This window comes from Caenorhabditis briggsae, assembly GCF_000004555.2.
Source record: "Caenorhabditis briggsae complete genome, chrI, whole genome shotgun sequence".
Lineage (NCBI taxonomy): Eukaryota > Metazoa > Nematoda > Chromadorea > Rhabditida > Rhabditidae > Caenorhabditis > Caenorhabditis briggsae.
The window spans coordinates 14,616,800-14,635,253 of record NC_013489.2 but is presented as its reverse complement, the minus strand read 5'-3'; the positions used below and the strand labels follow the sequence as shown (position 1 = coordinate 14,635,253).

At 37.7% G+C, this 18,454-nt stretch overlaps 3 protein-coding genes across 3 annotated transcripts in view; 2 read left to right on the top strand and 1 right to left on the bottom strand.

Moving 5' to 3' along the window:
* Positions 1-10,299, top strand: part of Cbr-smp-1 — a gene marked incomplete at both ends in the record, with an annotated part of 12,405 nt that extends 2,106 nt beyond the window's left edge. Inside the window, 11 exons of the mRNA XM_002640602.2 lie at positions 3,935-4,037; positions 4,650-4,695; positions 5,504-5,829; positions 6,650-6,729; positions 7,027-7,124; positions 7,180-7,321; positions 7,403-7,557; positions 8,198-8,749; positions 9,199-9,390; positions 9,454-9,621; positions 10,126-10,299. Coding sequence (XP_002640648.2) covers positions 3,935-4,037; positions 4,650-4,695; positions 5,504-5,829; positions 6,650-6,729; positions 7,027-7,124; positions 7,180-7,321; positions 7,403-7,557; positions 8,198-8,749; positions 9,199-9,390; positions 9,454-9,621; positions 10,126-10,299 — 2,036 coding nt within the window. The remainder of the gene's footprint in view (positions 1-3,934; positions 4,038-4,649; positions 4,696-5,503; positions 5,830-6,649; positions 6,730-7,026; positions 7,125-7,179; positions 7,322-7,402; positions 7,558-8,197; positions 8,750-9,198; positions 9,391-9,453; positions 9,622-10,125) is intronic.
* An 811-nt stretch (positions 10,300-11,110) lies between these two features.
* On the bottom strand, positions 11,111-17,096 carry CBG19705 (the record flags this gene model as incomplete). The annotated part of the gene is made up of 10 exons (XM_045241551.1): positions 11,111-11,470; positions 11,829-12,557; positions 13,131-13,421; positions 13,462-13,650; positions 14,210-14,288; positions 14,360-14,503; positions 15,507-15,836; positions 16,494-16,724; positions 16,767-16,864; positions 16,914-17,096. 10 exons carry the CDS (start codon positions 17,094-17,096, stop codon positions 11,111-11,113), a joined length of 2,634 nt encoding a protein of 877 aa, XP_045096891.1.
* Positions 17,097-18,032: 936 nt separating this feature from the next.
* Positions 18,033-18,454, top strand: part of Cbr-let-49 — a gene marked incomplete at both ends in the record, with an annotated part of 2,304 nt that continues 1,882 nt past the window's right edge. Inside the window, 2 exon segments of the mRNA XM_002640600.1 lie at positions 18,033-18,208; positions 18,280-18,357. Of these exon segments, the coding sequence (XP_002640646.1) occupies positions 18,033-18,208; positions 18,280-18,357 (254 nt within the window).

Sequence of the window (18,454 nt, the reverse complement as noted above, 5' to 3'; positions counted from 1 at the left end):
GACGGGTTGATGACCCCTACTCAATGATATTTATTTATGCAAAACGATCAATCATAGAGGGGGCCATACCTCTAGATTCTCTAGAGAAGAGGTCAGAAAACCCCAGGAAGCCATCATTCTGTGTCAGAATTTTGAAGCCTGCGGACATCTGGACACAAAGACAGACAGAGGAATGCTTGTCTGTCGTTTTTGGAAGCCCCTGAACCACAGGAAGCCATCATTTTGAGGCCTGCGGACATCTGGACGTAGGGACAGACAGAAGGATGTTCCATGAATACGCAATTAGAGAGACGCAACATCATTGTGAAATCTAGCGTGTTGATTGAGTTAGAAGAGGAGAACGGGGATTTTGAAGATTTCCGGAGAGAGAGAGACGTCGTCTGATGAAATTCTGAAGCAACAGAGATTTTAAAGGCACACAGGGATTGACTAGCCTGAAGCTGAAGTCAGTAGGAGTACTGTAAAGCCGTCCAAGACAATTAGACTTTACAGAAATCCACGTGGATTGGCATCTAGGTCTCTGCCAGGTTTCCCAGGTATCTATACCTAGAATCCTCGTGGCATTGCTCTCTAAAGCAGCAATGTAGGTCTAGGATAGCATAGGATCCACGCGGGCTGACTAGCCGGAAGCTGAAGTCAATAGGAGTACTGTAGAGCTGTCCTATCCTAATCCTCGTGGATTGAAGTGGCCAAGCTTAATGGGCATCAAGTCGGTCTAGCCCAGACTAGGCCTATGTTGGTAGCAGTCCCTAAGAGGAGTCCTCCGAGAATCCAAGTGGCATCGGACCTCTGCTGGTCTAGCTAGGTTTACCATCCTCGTGACTTGGCTAGCCTAAGCTTCTAGGAGTACTGTAGAGCCGTCCAAAAACACATGCATTTACTTGAAGGGCATCTAGACCTCTGTTACTAGCAGTCCTACTAGAATCCACGTGGCATTGGGCTTCTACTTCTAGCTCACCATATGATCCATGTGGAATGACTAGCCTGAAGCTAGAAGTTCTAGGAGTACTGTAGAGCCGATCCACGTGGATTTTTCCCCATTTAACTTTGCCCTCGAGACCCCATTCACTAGCTACTTACAACTTGTCGGCGGTGGTCTCTAAAGACTAATTTAAATGTCAAAAAGTAGGCTAATCCTCTCTTGTTCCCAGGTACATGATGTTTTCCTTTGTTTTTTTTTTGCGACCCACATCTTTTTTGCATCCTCTCATCTCTCGAATCTCGACGACCCGATCTTCCATTTTCCGTTAGGTTCTTCGGATCTTCTTGACACATCTTTTGAAGGAGAGAGAGAGAGGCGACTCGACAAGGCCATATTGTGTGTTCAAGAAGACACCGAAGAGGCTGACGTCTTCTAGGGGGGAGCAGAAGTTATGTATGCAAATCATACACACGATTTATCACACTTTATTAGAAATCTGGTGCCTGTTATATACAGGCTTGAGTGTTGACAAGGAGACAATGATTGATCACCCCCTTGCAATGCCATTTTGACAGGGCAGGCAGGTGCTTTTGCATATTGCGTCTCGCAGCGGGATACAGGGTGTCAAATATTCTATTTAATTTGTGTTGGATAGATGAGGCAGGGACCATAGGATCTACAGTAATATCCTATGTTATGCCTGGTATGGCTTCTAGAACATCTTGGGTAGAAGGAAGTTGGGTCTGGAAGCTTTCCTAGAATGCATAACTCAACTCAAACTTGGAACTTCTGCTCAAATCAAGCAGGGAAACGTAGTGCTAGATAAGGCCTACAAAATGATACCGAAAATAGTGAATCTCGGTATCATTTTGTAGAGCTAGATAAGAGCTACTAAATGGTACCGAATTTCACTATATTTGGTACCATTTTGTAGCTATCATCGAGCACTACATTTTTCAGCTTGGTTTGAGCTGAAATTCCAGTTTTGAGCTGAATTATGGCTTCCAGAACCTCTAGGTTGGAAGAAAGCGGTTACCGAAAGGCATTACGCAGCTCAATCTTAGAATTACGATTTGAATCAAGCAGGGAAATATAGAGCTAGAGAAGATCTACAAAATGATACCAGATTCAGCTATGTTTGATATCATTTTTTAGCTCTCATCTAGCTCTACATTTCCCTGCTTGATTCGTGCTGAAATTCTGATTTAGAACAGAGTTATGCCTGGTAGAAGTTTCCAGAACCTGTAGGGTGGATGGAAGCAGATTCTGGAAGTTTCTACCAGGCATAACTTGATCAAAATTGGAATTTCTGTATAAATCAAGCAGGGAAATATAGAACTCGAGGAGACCTACAAAATGATACCAAATTTGTCTATATTTGGTACCATTTTGTAGCTCTCATCTAGCTCTTCATGCCTTCCGGAAGCTTCCTGGAGGTTTTCCCACTGGGGAATAGGCGATTAGTGTAGAACACATAGTATATGATTGCGCGATTTCTTCCCGCGCGCGCGTTGCTTCCCCATGGGAATATTCTTCTTTCCCAGCTTCTTCTTCTTCTTTTTCCAAACTTGTCATATCATGTACTTTCTGAGGGGGACGATGTATTCAGAAGACGTTGTCCTCTCCCTGGAAATTAGGATCATCGAGAAAAGAGGGAGGGAAAAACTACCTAAATACAAGAATGACCTCTCCCAACCTAAACGCATAATAAGCATTGCATGTGTCCTTCATATGTTCCTCGTTCCTCTTCCAATCCGACGTCGTCTTCGTCGGCGTGAGTTAGAAGAGGGAAAGAGATGAAAATCGTTTTCGGAAATGAGATGGGAGGGGATGGTAGGGTGGTGGTGTTCGGTTACGTCCCTTTGTATAATGGGTTTTGTGCCGCCCGTTTGATTTTCGACGATTTTGATGAGATGACACAGAATAAGAGGGGATGTTCCTTTAAAAATTTGCCACGTAGAACATCTAGAAGCTTCTGAAAGGCATAACTCAGTTCAAACTTGGAATTTCTCTTCGAATCGAACAGGGAAATGTAGAGCTAGGTAAGAGCTACAGAATGACACCAAATTTGGTTACATTTTGTATCATTCCGTAGGTCTTATCTAGCTCTACATTCTCCTGTTTGATTTGAATCGAAATTCCAAGTTTGAACGGTGTTATGTGCTAATACCAAGTTGGAAGAGCTATAACTCAAAAACCAGCAGACCGATTTTGATAAAAATTAGACAGATCGAAAGGGAATTTTCTATAGAATATTCTAGATTTTTGGATAATCTGAAAAATTCCAATTTGGACGTCTTCTGGAGTCGTACAAAAAGAGAGCGCGCTTGCCAAAAGTTGAACTCAATTTTGTAAGCGCTGTAACTCGAGAACCACTGAGCCGAATTAGATGAAAAGTATCTAGATCGAAAGGGAATTTTCTATAGATTATTCTGGAATTTTGAATATTCTGAAAATTCCAATTTTGACGTCTTCTGGAGGCTGGCGAAAAGAGCGTGGGCAAATAGTTCGATGGAGCGCGTTTGGAACCGCTATAACTCAAGAATGACCGGACCAAGTTTAATGAAAATTATACAGATCGACAGGAAATGTTCCATAGAATATTCTAGAATTTTGAATAATCTGAAAATTCTACTTTTGACGTCTTCTGGAGTCTTACAAAAAGAGCGTGGGCGCTAAGCCAGGAAGGGGAGACGAATTTTTGAATTTGGCGCCTTTTTTGGATGTTTAATGCTCTAAAATAGTGTAAAAAAGCTTGCAATAAACATTTGCCACCACGAGGACTCAAACTCGGGTCGTTAGATTGATAGTGGAATTTGGCGAAAATCCCACTGAGCCATTTGTGCGATTTTTTGAAAAGACTGTATTTTTGTTCATTTTTGTTGAAAAAAACGGCGGAAAACTGGATTTTTCCTATTTTCAAAGGGTTTTCAGTGGTTTAAAACCTGAAAATCTCTGAAAAAATTTGAATTCGCGCGCTTTATCTCCTTCAAATTCTCTTGTTTTTTGCAGTTGGCATTGGCGATCGCTTCGGCGGCATCGGCACGAGCTCCGACGAATCCGATCACTTCAAATTGTTGGCCGCTGATGGAGATTCCCTATTAGTGGGAGCCAGGTGAGTAGTTGTCAATAGAGCGCGATTGCGATCTGACTGGTTTTGAATGGTTTTGAATGGGGACATGATAAGCATCAGAAGCGAAACTAAGACTTGGACAAAAACAAAGTTTTGCCAAATAGATAGTGATCTATTTCTTTCTTTGTGAAAAAAAAACAACGAGAGAAACGGCGCTAGCTTAGTTTGGGGGGGGGGGGGGGCTAATTTTTGGAATTTGGCGCCAAAATGCGGGTGTCCCAGAGGAAGGGAAACAAGGCGTTTTTACACATAAGCCTATAATTTGAGACAAAAAACTAAAATTTTTCAAAAAAACATTTCAGCCAAAAAGTGCAGAAATTGGCGAAAATCAGTGAAAATTGCAATTTTTTTTCAAAATTATAACCTCAGGCAGAATAATCGCCTTGTTTCCCTTCCTCTGGGACACCCGCATTTTGGCACCAAATTCAAAAAATTTGATACTACGTTAGTGCCGATTTTACTACGGTTTTTTCAGTTTTAGGGGGTTGAAATTAGAGGAAATTTCGGAAAAAATGAAAAAAAAACATGATGTTTAGAGGGTTGAAATTGGATAGGATAGCAGAAATTCTTGAAAAAAAACAAGGAATTTTCCAGAAACGCCGTCTACAATCTCTCGCTCTCGACGCTTTCTGTGAATCATGTAAGTTTGCCCCACGTGGCAGAGCCGTCTGGAAGCTCAAAAATCATAGATTTTAAGCTGAAAATTGGGATTTTCAGGGAAATTCGAGAAAAAAGATTTTCAGAAAATTCCATTTTTTTGAATTTTTTTGAAAATTTTTCGAATTATCAAAAAATTCGAATTTTTAGAAAATTCGAAAAAATCGAATCTCAAGAAATTCTGAAAAATCGAATTTTCAGAAAACCCAAGAATTTGATTTTCGGGAATTTCGAAAAAATGGATTTTTCTAAAAATTCTTTAATAATTGGATTCTCAGAAAATTCTAAAAAAAATTGAATTTTCAGAAAAATGGATTTTTCAGAAAATTCGAAAAAATGAAATTTTCTGAAAATCCAAAAATTTGAGCATCCCTAAAATTCCAACATTGAATTTTTAGAAAATTTCAATAGGTGGAAAACTGATTGTTGAAAAAAAAACAGGATTTTTCCGAAAATTAGAAAAATTCAATTTTTTGGAAGTTTGAAAATTTTGAATTTTAAGAAAATACAAAAATATAATTTTCTTAAAATTACGAAAAAATCGCATTTTCAGGCAAATTCTGAAAAATTGAATTTTAATAAAATTTTTAGAAATAGTGAAAAACTGAATTTCCGGAAAATTAAGAAAAAAATTGATTCTTCTGAAAATTTTATTTAAAAAAGAAAATTCGAAAAATTCTCAGAAAATTGTAAAATATATAATTTTTGAAAATTCAAAAAACTAATTTTCAGAAAAACCAAAAATTTGAATTTTTAGCAAGAAGCTCCCCTGTACCCCATATTCTTTCCAGAAAATCGACTGGAAACCCCCGGCGGAGCACATTGAAGAATGTATAATGAAGGGAAAATCGAAAACGGACTGTCAGAACTACATTCGGGTCCTGGCACGAAAATCAGCGGGCGTCTCCCTGGTCTGCGGGACGCACGCCTTCTCTCCAAAGTGTCGCGAGTACTCGGTGACGGATTACGGTATCCGGAATACTCGGCAATTCGATGGTCAAGGAATCTCGCCGTATGATCCGAAGCACAATTCCAGTGCACTCTATATTCCACAAACGAATCAGTTGTTCGCAGCGACGGTGACTGATTTTGTGGGGAATGATGCATTGATTTATAGGTAGACATTTTAATTTTTGAATTTAGCGCCGAAAATAGTTTTAAAAATGCGAATTTTAAGCTGAAAAATTCACATAAAAATAATGAAAAAATTCGAAAAAAAAACAATTTTTTTTTTGAATTTTTTTTTCAAAAATTCAAAATCATCCAATTTCGATAAAAATCTATACCACGAGCTGAAATAGGCTGAAAATCAGAATACTCAAAAAAAAATCAAAAAAGTCGAAATTTGAAAAAAAAATTTTTGGGATTTTTCGAAAAAATTTTTTTTTCACTTCTCGACTTTTATGGAAATTTTTTTTTCGGCATTCTCATTTTAAGCACATTTCAGCTCGTGATATCGATTTTTATCGAAATTCAGCAATTTTGAATTTTTCGGGAAAAAATTCAAGAAAGAAAGTTTTTAAAAAATTATTTTTCGAAAAATTCAAAATCGTCCAATTCCGATAAAAATTGATATCACGAGCTGAAACTGGCTTAAAATGAGAATACCGAAAAAAAAATTCAAAAAAGTCGAAAATTGAGAAAAATTTTTTTTTGGGATTTTTCGAAAAAAATTTTTTCTCAATTTTCGACTTTTTTGAAATTTTTTTTTTTGAGTATTCTTATTTTTTAGCTCATTTCAGCTCGTGGTATCGATTTTTATCGAAATTGAGCAATTTTGAATTTTAGGGAAAAAAAATTTCAAAAAAAAATTTTTTCTGGAATTTTTTTTCAAACTGCCTATGTACTTTGCACCTCAATTAGTAAATACATTTTAATGAATTTGCATTCTCTCCACCAAAATTCTCAAGTACAGTACCCCCATTAACTAATTACAGGAAGACAATCGACGAAACACCGGCAACAAAAGCGTCAGCGAACATTCGAACGCAAAGTTACGATGCGAGAGTGTTGAATGGTAAGTGATTGAAGACTGATTGCGGGTAATTAGTGATTACGTCATGTGGAAAAGGCACTTAGCAAATAGAAGGGAGGTACCGTCCCCTGCAGGCATTAGGACAGAGGGATGTAATTTATTAATTATTCAATAATTTTATTTTTTTTTTCGATTCATTATCTCGATTTTCAGAGATTTTTAGTCAAGAAAAAAATTCGGAAAATTCAAAAAATTCGAAATATTTTTTTAGATTACGGTATGGGACCTTCCGATTAAAAAAAAATTTTCTGAATTTTCTGACAATGTCTACAATTTCAGCTCCCAACTTCGTCGCCACCTTTGCCTACAAAGAGCACGTCTACTTTTGGTTCCGAGAGATCGCCAGCGAGGCAATCGATAATAATGAGGAGTCACAGGTAAGCACCTAGTGACCCTCGGAGACCCTCTAACCACCAATTGAGACCCTTTCAGATCTATGCCCGTGTCGCCAGGGTGTGCAAGAACGATAAAGGGGGCGCCCGTCCGGCCAACGAGCGATGGACCAGCTATTTGAAGGCGCGGCTCAATTGTTCACTGCCTTCTGGATCGTCTCCGTTCTATTTTAATGAGCTTAGTGAGTTTTCGGGATCTTCTGAAACGATTTATTCCTTCTAAAATATATCTAAAACCTCAAACGCCTTCTAAAATCTTCCAGAAGCCGTCTCGGACCCCATCGACGCTGGAAACAACGATCACGTCGTCTACACGGTCTTCTCCACGCCGGACTCTGACGTCCGAATGAGTGCGGTGTGCAAGTTTTCAATGAAGAAGATTCGAGAGGAATTCGATAATGGCACTTTCAAGCATCAGGTGATTATTGAGTTTTACATTTTTTATTGCAGCAAAATTTGTGCGAAAATTCGAAAAAAATTTGGAAAAAATTTTCAAAACCGTCCAATTGCGATAAAAATCGATATCACGAGCTGAGTTGGGCTGAAAATGAGAATAATCGAGAAAATTTTCGAAAAAGTCGAAAATTGAAAAATTTTTTTTTTGGAATTTTTCGAAAAATTTTTTTTTCAATTTTCGACCTTTTTGAATTTTTTTTTCGATTATTCTTATTTTTAGCCAATTTCAGATCGTGATATCGATTTTCATCGGAATTGAGCGAATTTGAAATTTTCTGGAAAATAAAGTTTGAAAATTTTTTTTGGAATTTTTCCCAAATTTTCAAAATTGTTCAATTCCGGTAAAAATTGATTTCACGAGCTAAAATGAGCTGAAAATAAGAATAATCGAAAAAATTTTCGAAAAAGTCGAAAATTGAAAAAATATATTTTTTTGGGATTTTTCGAAAAAAAAAGTTTTTTTTTCAATTTTCGACTTTTTTAATTTTTTTTTTTAGTTTTCTTATTTTCAGCACATTTCAGCTCGTGATATCAATTTTACCAAAAATGTTGATCCTTAAAGGCGCAAAGACTCTTTCAAAACGAGAATTTTTCTCTTCCAGAACAACGCCCAATCAATGTGGATGGCCTACAATCGAAACGAGGTTCCCAAGCCCCGCCCCGGCTCCTGCACCCCGGACTCTACGAAACTTCCCGAGAATACAGTATCCTTCATCCTCCACCACCCCCTCCTCCATCGTCCCATCCCAGCAGTCTCCGCCCCTCTTCTAGTTGAAGGCGCCGATCGTGCGGATCTTACTCAGATTACTGTATTGCCACGTGTCAAGGCGGTTGGCGGTCAGAACTACGATATACTGTTCATTGGAACATCAGATGGGAAGGTGTTGAAAGTGGTTGAGGTGGATGGGAATGCTACCGTAATCCAAGCGGCTACAGTATTCCAAAGGGGTGTTCCAGTGGTGAATCTACTCACGACGAAGGAGAATGTGGTGATAGTGTCATCTGATGAGATTGCGTCGTTGCCAGTACACAACTGTGTTCAGCAGACCAGTTGCTCAAAGTGTGTGCAGCTACAGGACCCGCACTGTGCGTGGGATTCCAGTATTGCCAGATGTGTACACGGAGGATCGTGGACCGGAGATCAGTACATTCAGGTAGTACATTCAGGAAATTCGGGAATTTTGAAAAAAAAATTTTTTCGAAAAATCCCAAAATTTTTTTTCAATTTTCGACTTTTTTGAAACTTTTTTTTGTATTCTCGTTTTCAGCTTATTTTATCTCGTGATATCGATTTTTATCGCGATTGGACAATTTTGAATTTTTCGGGAAAAATTCCAGAAAAATTGGATTTTTTTTTCCAAAAAATTCAAAATTGTTCAATTGCGATAAAAATCAATATCACGAGCTGAATTGAACTGAAAATCAGAATACCAAGAAAAAAGTTCAAAAAAGTCGAAAATTGGAAAAAAAATTTTTCGAAAAATCCCAAAAAAAACATTTTTCGCAAAATTCGTATTTTTCAAAATTTTTTGGGACGATTTTGAATTTTTTTGGAAAATTTCAAAATTTCAAAAAAAATTTTCAAAAAAATTCCGAATTCCAGAACATGGTATTCGGCCAATCTGAGCAATGTCCCGAGGGAATCATCGTGCGGGAAGTGTTCGATGACAGTGATAGTGATGGTGCTCAACCGGAAGCCGTGTCTCGAAACGTTTATGCCAAGGAGCACTCGACAATTACAGTAATCCTGGTGGCAGCAGTCGCTTCGTTGATTTCCCTGATTATTGGAGCGTTTGTGAGTTTTTAAATTTTAATTTTTAGAAATTTTTTTTTTTTTTCAAAATTCAAAATGTTGCAGATCGGAATCCGTGTGAATCGATGGGCGGCCACTTCCGAACCCCATAGGTCCGCAAGCTCGACAAGCGGCTCGGATTACGATAGTTTCGGTAGAGCGCGTTTGACACGACACGATTCGTTGACGACGGCGACGAAGGTGGATCATGGTTTCGTGCCGCAATCAAAGCAGGTAGGATTACTCTCAATAGAGCGCATTTTCAAAAAATTTCAAAGTCACCCAAATCTGTTGAAAATTGATATGACGAGCCGAAACTACTTGAAAATGAAGAATCTGAAAGAAAATTTCGAAAAAGTCGAATTCTGAAAAAATTTTTTTTTTTTGGAATTTTCAGATTTGTTTTTCAAAAAAATTTCAAAATCACCCAATCCCGATGAAAATTGAATTGACGAGCCGAAACAGCACAAAACACAAGAATTCGTTGAAAAATGCAACGTTTTTGAAATGTTGAAAAATTTTTTTTTGAATTTTCTGATTTTTTTTTCGAAAAATTTCAAAATTGTCCAATTTTGATGAAAAATGATATGACGACTCAAAATGGCAACAAACACAAGAATTCGTTTAAAAATTCAAAAATTTTCGAATTCTGAAAAAAATTTTTTTTTAGAATTTTCCGATTTTTTTTTCAAAAATTTTCAGAATTTTCCGATTTTTCGAATTTCAAAATTTTTGCAGAGCATGGATGCCACGTCACTGGTGATGTCAATGAACGCCACCCACCATCCGATGTCTATGAGCCAGCATGGCTCCGGAATCAACACCCCATCTCGGGATAAGAACGCCATTGTCACCTCAATCAATCAGAATACACTGCCCAGAGACTATAAAGTCAAAAAAGTCTATCTTTAGAGCCATTTTCACCCCTAAGAGCCTAATTTCCAGCTAGTTAGCTTGATTTGTCGTCAAATTTGGTGTTTGGTCCGCGAACACCGCGTGGCACCGAGTGTTTGCGGACCAGACACCGAATTTGACGACAACTCGAGATAACGAGCTGAAAATAAGTTTTTAGGCGTAAAAACCAGTTTTATCCTCCGTTTTCAACCCTTTTTTTCGAATTTTTTGAAAATTTAGAAAAACAATTTTTTTAATTTTTGAAAATTTTCAAAAATTTTTTTCAAATTTTGTAATTTTAACCCATTTTAACCCTCTCCATTATCGGTGCCTTTTCCCTCCTCCCGCCTCCTCTTTGAATTGCTTTTCCTTGCCGTTACGTGTATTTTCCTCCCCTTCCCCCGACCCAATTTTTTAAATTTTTTCTGAAAAATTTAAATTTCCCTCCCCCTCCCCTACAAGAAAATCGAGTCAAATTGTTCTGAAATGATCTCTGAAATTTTCCCAATTTTTTCGCATTATTTTTATCCCCTCAACCCCCTGAAATTCCCATTCTTCGAGACACTGGTTAGATTCCTTTCCCTCATAATTCACTTTTTTTTCGTTGTTTTCCCTGCCCTGTTTTTTTGAGATTCTGTATCATTTAAAAAAATCTAAAGAGAATTAATATAAATTTAAAATTAACTCAAAAATTGATTAGAAAAATCAACAAGACAATTTTGATTTTTTTGGATTTTTTTCCAAAAATTTAAAATTGTATCATTAGAAAAATCAACAAAAAAAAGACCCAAAACATGACAAAAAATCGGTAAAACATGAGAAAAAAATTTCAAATCAAATGATCAATAATCTGAATTCCGTCTCCAACGACTACTATTTTCGATTTTCCCATCTTCACCATCCCGTTTGGCATATCGATTATCGTCGGCTTCCTGGAGGAGACCACTGTGGACTCAGAAGACGTCACAGACTTCACAATCGCACAATCCAGAGATATCGAAAGTACCGTATCCTTAGTGACCACGATTCCCACTACAGTAGACAGATGGGATTGGATTTTAGCTACGGATTCAGAATCTGAGGACTCAGAAGCCACGTGGCACTTGTAGACGTGGCCAGAATCACAGCCAACGTAGATGGCATCGGAAGACATGGCGATGGAGGTGACACCACTACGATCCGAGAGTTTCTGGACAAAAATTGAAAATTGAAACTTTTTTTTTCCGAAAATTTTAACATTTTTCGAAAAATTCAAAATCTTCCAATTACTATAAAAATCGATATCACGAGCTGAAATGGGCTGAAAATAAGAATACCAAACAATTTTTTCGAAAAATTCAAAATTTGGAAAAAAAAAATTTTCTGTGGATTTTTCAAAAAAAAGTGAATTTTTTTCAAATTTTGAATTTTTCGAAATTTGTTTTCGGTTTTCTCATTTTCAGCCAATTTCAGCTCGTGATATCGATTTTTATCGCAATTGAACAATTTTGAAATTTTGGGAAAAATTCAAAATTCAACCCCCCCCCCCCACACACACACTCCCTTACCAATCTCCCCGTCTCCTTCAATTGCTCATCCTTAAGCTCAAAAGTCAGCACATAGCTTCCGCTGGTGCCCACAATCAGCGTATCCTCATCATAAATATCGATTTTTGCTCCGATTCCCAGTGAATCCTCCAATTCCAAAGTCGCCAGCGATTTCAGTGAGAAATCCAGCACTTCCAAGACTCCAGATGAATAAGACACCACGAATCTGGGATCAGAATCTTCCTCCGTCCACGTCTTCACCGAGACCACTCTTCCCTCCTCTGGCCTCGACAAATGACGCATTGAGAATACCCCATGGCTCTCGAGCTCCGAATGATTGAAATCGATAATCGATATCTTTGATTTCCCGCCTCCAGCAATGATATAAGAATGTCCACCCTTATCAGTACGCATATCAGTACACAGAAGATTCTCTCCAACGAAAATCGGAATGATCAATTGACCATCGGTATTTGAAATGGACAAATGACCATCTAGAGATACTGTAGCCAGGAGATCCGTGGATCCAGAAGCCGCGACGATGGATGAGGAATGGGCGGTATTGAGAACATACTCTTTGGAGTTCAAATCGATTCTCTGATGGCACAGGTCGTTGTCCCGAATGAAATGAAAGTCTAGAATAGATGGATCCTCTTCAGATGGCTCCAACTGCCATTCCCGGTGGCCACCTCCACAGTAGGTTTCGTACACTGGGAGGCCAGTGGTGGAATTCCAGATAATCATGGAGGTCTGGAAAGAATAAGGCGGTGTTTTTTTTCAAAACATCAATTTTTCAAAAAACGCTCATTCTGAAAATATACTTTTCTTCAAATTTGGTCCACATTGAGCTGAGTTACAAGTGCTCGAAAATGTTTTTTTTCCGAAAAATTCAAAATCGTCCAATTGCGAAAAAATTGATATGACGAGCTGAAATGACCTGAAAATACGAATATCAAAAATAAATTTCAAAAAAGTCGAAAATTGGAAAAAAAATTTTTCGGAAAATCCCAAAAAAAATTTTTTTTCAAATTTTGACTTTTTCAGAATTTTTTTTCGGTATTCTGATTTTCAGTCCATTTCAGCTCGTAATATCAATTTTTATCGCAATTGAATGATTTTGAATTTTCTGGAAAAAGGGGCATTTTGGGGTCAAAAATGCTTCAACATTCTTCGAAAAATGCGGAATTTCGGAGGGTTGCTGACACTGTTTTCTCGCTTTTTCTAGGTCATTTCTAAGTGATGGCCTAACTTTCGCAAATTTGGTTTTCTCGGCCACCACTTATAAATGGCCTAGAAAACTTGGAATTTCGAGATTCTTCTTACCCCATAGAACCCAACAATCAGTCTCTCCTCGATCCCTCCATTCCCCTTCCGATCAATAAATTGACAGGGCCAGGCGACACGACTCGCCGCCGAGAACGTTCTCGAATTCAGAATGCGGAATGTGTGAATCACTGGCTTGGTGGGGTACATAATAGGACATCCCTCCCGGTGCACAGCTACCGTAGCCCAGACTCCCGTCTTTCCAAGTGTCATGAATTTCGGTTTGCATAGTTTTAGGGGATAGATGCAGGTGACCTCCTTGCCTCCGAATAGGTCCCAGCACTCTTTTTTCTGAATAAAATCATTATTTGGTTGCTGTAGCCTACTGTACCGTCAATGCCAACTCCATCTGATCGTTTTTATGATCCTCCAAATAGGTATAATACAGCTCTCCGTGCGTGGTTCCCATGTAAATGTAATTTTTGGACTTTGCAAAGCAGGAAGGCATGATTGATGGGTTTTCCGGTGTGAAACGTTTCAAGCATTGCCAGGAATCAGCGTCCAGATACTCGTAGACAGCCTGGAAATTTTTGAAAATTCAAAAACCCTCAGGGGCAGGTTACTGTAGCCTAGACCAACCCAGATAGCTAGGTGGATAGATTCAAGTAAGCCTAACTGGACATAACTAGTAACTGGCTTATGTTATTCCAGGCTCTATTATGCTTTAATAGTGTAGATAATGTTCTATTAGGCTAGGTTTAGGTTAGGTTACGGTAGCTTAGGTATAACCGACTCTATTAGACTAGGTTCCAATCTATTAGACTAGGTTATACTCTATTAGGGCAGGCTTAGACCTTGTTACGGTAATCTAGATAAGACCAAGTCTATTAGACTAGGTTCCAATCTATTAGAATAGGTTATGTTCCATTAGACTGGGATATGCTCTAATAGGATAGGCTTAGGCGAGGTTACGGTAGCTTAGATGAAACCAACTGTAATATACTAGGTTCTGATCTATTAGACTAGGATATGCTCTATTAGGATAGGCTTAGGCCTTGTTACAGTAATCTAGATAAGACCAACTCTATTAGATTAGGTTATCCTCTAATAGAGTAGACTTAGGCTTAAGGTTAACTCACAAAAGACCCGTCCACAGTCTTTATCAGCACCAAATTGTCCCAGCAGAGCGCCGTAATGATATTCATTGACAGCTTGAGCCTAAAACATGGGGCTTCCTGACTTTCCGTTGTTCTTCCAAAGGTGGGGCGGGTCCTGGAGTCATATCACACTCGTAGAACAGTATATCAGACACTACTATCAGTTGTTTCTCGTGCCACGCGACAAGCGATTCAGATGACGACGACATGTGTTTGATGTTGCCAACACGACACATTAGCTTGAACATTCCGGTGTTCGTGTAGATTTTCAGCTCGCTGAAAAGAGAAATTTTGGGATTTTTGAAGCATTTTAATAGATTTTTGTCAAATTTTTCATTTAAAATCTTTGAAAAGTCTGAAAAAAAAAATTGAAAAAAATCCTTCACAATTTTTCCCTTTTTTTTCAAAATTTTCAAATTTTTACTGAGGCTTAGCGAATTTTGTAGTTTGTAGTCTTGGGAATTTGAAAAATCTTGAGCTAAAAATCACCGAAAACAGCTGCAAATCAGCCGAGCTAGAGCACTTCAAATTTCTACTGAGGCTTAGAAACTACAAACTACAAAAACTCCTAAGCCTCAGTAGAAAACTTCAAATTCGACAAATTTCGAGCTGAAAATCGTCAAAATCGGGGTAAAATGAGCCAAGTTACAGCGATTTCCAATTTTCATGGGGCTTAGAGACTTTTGTAGTTTGTAGTCACTTAGCCTCAGGAAAACTTCAAATTCATCCGTTTTTAATGATCCTTGGTTCATAAGTTTTGTAATTTTTAGTTCCTGAGCAGACTACAAACTACAGAAACTACGAAAAATTTTGAATCAAAATCGTCGAAACAGCAGTGGAGAATGGGACGAAATGTAGCGATTCCATATTTTTACTGAGGCTTAGCGAATTTTGTAGTTTGTAGTGGCAAAATTTTTGGAAAATTTCACAAATTTTGAGCTAAAAATCGTCAAAAACGGATAAAAATAAGAGGGCTTGCAGCGATTTGAAGTTATACTGAGGCTAAGGCTACAAACTACAAGATTTCCTAAGCCTCAGTAAAAAATTTCAAATCACTGTAATTCAGCTAGTTTTCATCCGGTTTCAGTGATTTTTAGCTCAAAGTTTGTCAAATTTCCTAAACTACAAACTACAAAATTTCATAAGCCTTAGTAAATAAAAAATTATTAGAAAAAATGAAGAAAATTCTGACAAAAAAAGATTGATTTTTTATTGATTTTTTTCAGATTTTCTTCAACTTTTTCTAGAACTTTCTAGAATTTTCCCCCTATAAACTCACTCCCTGGTATTGAGTGTCACCAATCCGCAATTCAACACCTTGAAATTCACAATCCCTGCCTTCAGAACCTTCCAATCAGGGACACCTCCACAATCCACGTGGATTTTCAGAATATCTCCATTCTGGCAGCTAATCGCCAGTGTTCGCCCGTTGAAAAGTGTGATTTTTCGAATGACACCAGCTGATAACGGTGTCTTTCTTGTCAATTTGATCTCTCGATCAGTGTATTTCCAACAGTACACAGTTTGTTCGATACCGCCCGTGTAGATCAGCTGGCTATCCGGATCCAGGCAAATTGTGAAGGGACGGGCGGTGTGGCCGAAGGCAGTGCTGGAAGAAAAAACACTAAAAATTGATTTTTTTAAAACTTAAAATGTCCCAAAATAGGTATTTTCTAGGTTTTTCAGCTATTTTTGGCGATTATTTTTCGATGTTTCCGAATTTTTTGACTGAGGATTACTGTAGATTACTGTACAGTGTACAGTAATCTACAGTAATTTGGGTCAAAAACGTTCAGAAATAGTCTAAAAAGAAAAAAAAATATGAAATCGCCGATTTTTGACTCGAATTTTTTTTGTAGTTTTTGTAGTTTGTAGTTTACTAAGTAACTACAAAAAATGACAAAACTTTTGAGCCAAGAATCATTAAAAACGGATAAAATTGAGCCCATTTACAGCGCTTTGAAGTTTTTTACTGAGGCTTAGACTACAAACTACAAAAGTTTCTAAGCCTCAGAAAAGTTTGAAATCGCTGTAACTTGACTCATTTTATCCCGTTTTTGACGATTTTTAGCTCAAAACTTGTCGAATTTCAAGTCTTTTACTGAGGTTTATGAAATTTTGTAGTTTGTAGTTTCTAAACCTCAGTAAAACTTTAAAGTGCTGCTCTATTAGGATAGGCTTTGGCCAGGCTTCGAAAAATCACAAAAACCAGCATTCTCAGCCGTTTTCAGCGCTTTTTCAAGCAAAAATAGCAATCCACACCCACCAAAAAGATCCCCCTCTATCCGAAATGGCCCACATCCGAATGGTGCGATCATCGGAAATGGTGAAAATCCTCTTGGAATCCGCCACAATCGAGAAAATCATGCCTTTGTGCCCTTTTCTCATCACAGGCTTATCCTCTTTTCCCGGCTGCCAATCGATTAATTCTCCAACGACACTTCCGAAGAAGATTCGGATGGATTCGAGGGTTTCGCCGAGGATAAGAGAGCAAATACTGGAAAAAATTAGTCTGAAAAATCGGAAATTCTAGGCTCACGAGGTCGCTGAGTAGTCACACTGGATTTGTTCCTCTAATTCCAGATTTTTCGATTTTCGAATCTTCAAAACGTTTCTAGATGTGACGCTGACGATTTTCTGAACAAAAATACCCCTTATTTATCTCTATTTTTTGCTTATTTTCAACCTTATCCCTTGGGAAATCTTTACATCCAATAATATGCTCCGGAAAGTCTTCTTCTTGCCGGTGCGCAACGTTTTCCACATATTTTTGATCTCCTTTTGCGCATGTTATCACTTTATCATCCAATAAATGACTCTCGCTGATTTTTAGCTGAACAAAATGGTCGAGAAGTGCCTCGTCATACATCTTTTTCCGCTGAAATTCGATAAAAATAAATATTATTCTGTTAGGTACCGTAATTTAAAGGCGCATAATCAAAAATTGTCAATTTGGTTTCAGCACGAATTGCACAATTTTTACATTTTTGCCTATTTTTTCGGATTTTTTTTGACAATTTTTGTTGTGAACACCTACTATTTTGTTATTTTATGCTTTTTAAAAAAGAAATCTTAGCTATAAATCTGAAAAAAAGACCGAAAAAGCTTTAAATTCTAAGCACCGTAGTTCAAAGACGCATGGTCAGAAATTTTTTGTTGCGTCTCACCACGAAATCTTTTTTATGCATATTTCTTTGAATTTATGGTTGGCAACATTGCTGTAACAAAACTTGTTAAAAAATTTTTTTTAAATTGAATTTCCGTCATCTGAGTTTTTGAGAGTTTTTTCAGAGCTAAAATTAGCTAAAAATCAGTGAAAAATAGCTGAAAATTATTAAAATTTCAAGTACCGTAACTTAAAGGCGCATGGTCAGTTTTTGTAAATTGTGTTCACTGCGAAGTACAATTTTTACATTTTTGTCTTTTTAAAAATTTTTTTTTGGGATTTTTCATTGACAAATCGTTGTTTTGAACCTATTTTCTGTCTGAAAATCGAATTTCTATCAAAAAAAAGTGACAAAAAAGAAAGAAAAAACTGTATTGACTGATAAAATTGTTGCTTTCATCCCATTTTTCATATGCAAATTTATTTTTTTTCCGACATAGAAAGCCACAAATAATGCATAATAAGCGGCTGCAAAATGGGGAAAAAAGGTGAAAAAATCGAGCGAAAACAAGAAAACAAGTGCAAGTGCGCTCCGCCGCACTCACGTTTTTCTCTACCCAAATTCCCTCATTTTTCAGCGATTTTCAGCTGTTTTTGACATTTTTCGCCCATTTTTTTCAATTTCAGCTGAAAATCGAGATGCTTCCCGGTTTCGGCGCCACACAAACAGTCAGCCCCTTCCCGAACCCTCCGGAATACGCGTCAGCCTACACTAGTGATCGGATCGATAATGGCTCCGCCCCTCCTCCACCACACCCACTGACAGAATTCAAGGTTTTCGGCGAGGAGTATCGGCTGGAAGAGGATGTAATCGCGTAGGTTTTGGGGAGTTTTGGACATCCGGACTTGGAAATATGGATTTTTAAGTAAAAAAATAATTTTTCAGCCCGCTAAGCACAGCTGGCGTCGAGCAATACTATGTGGACAAGAATAACTGGAAGGCGGAGATGAAGAAGTTGAATCGGTAAGAAACTTTTTTGTCATTGACGATTTTTAGCTCGAAATTGAAATTTTTTAACTGAAGGTNATGAGATTTGTAGTTTGTANTCTNTNNANCTCTA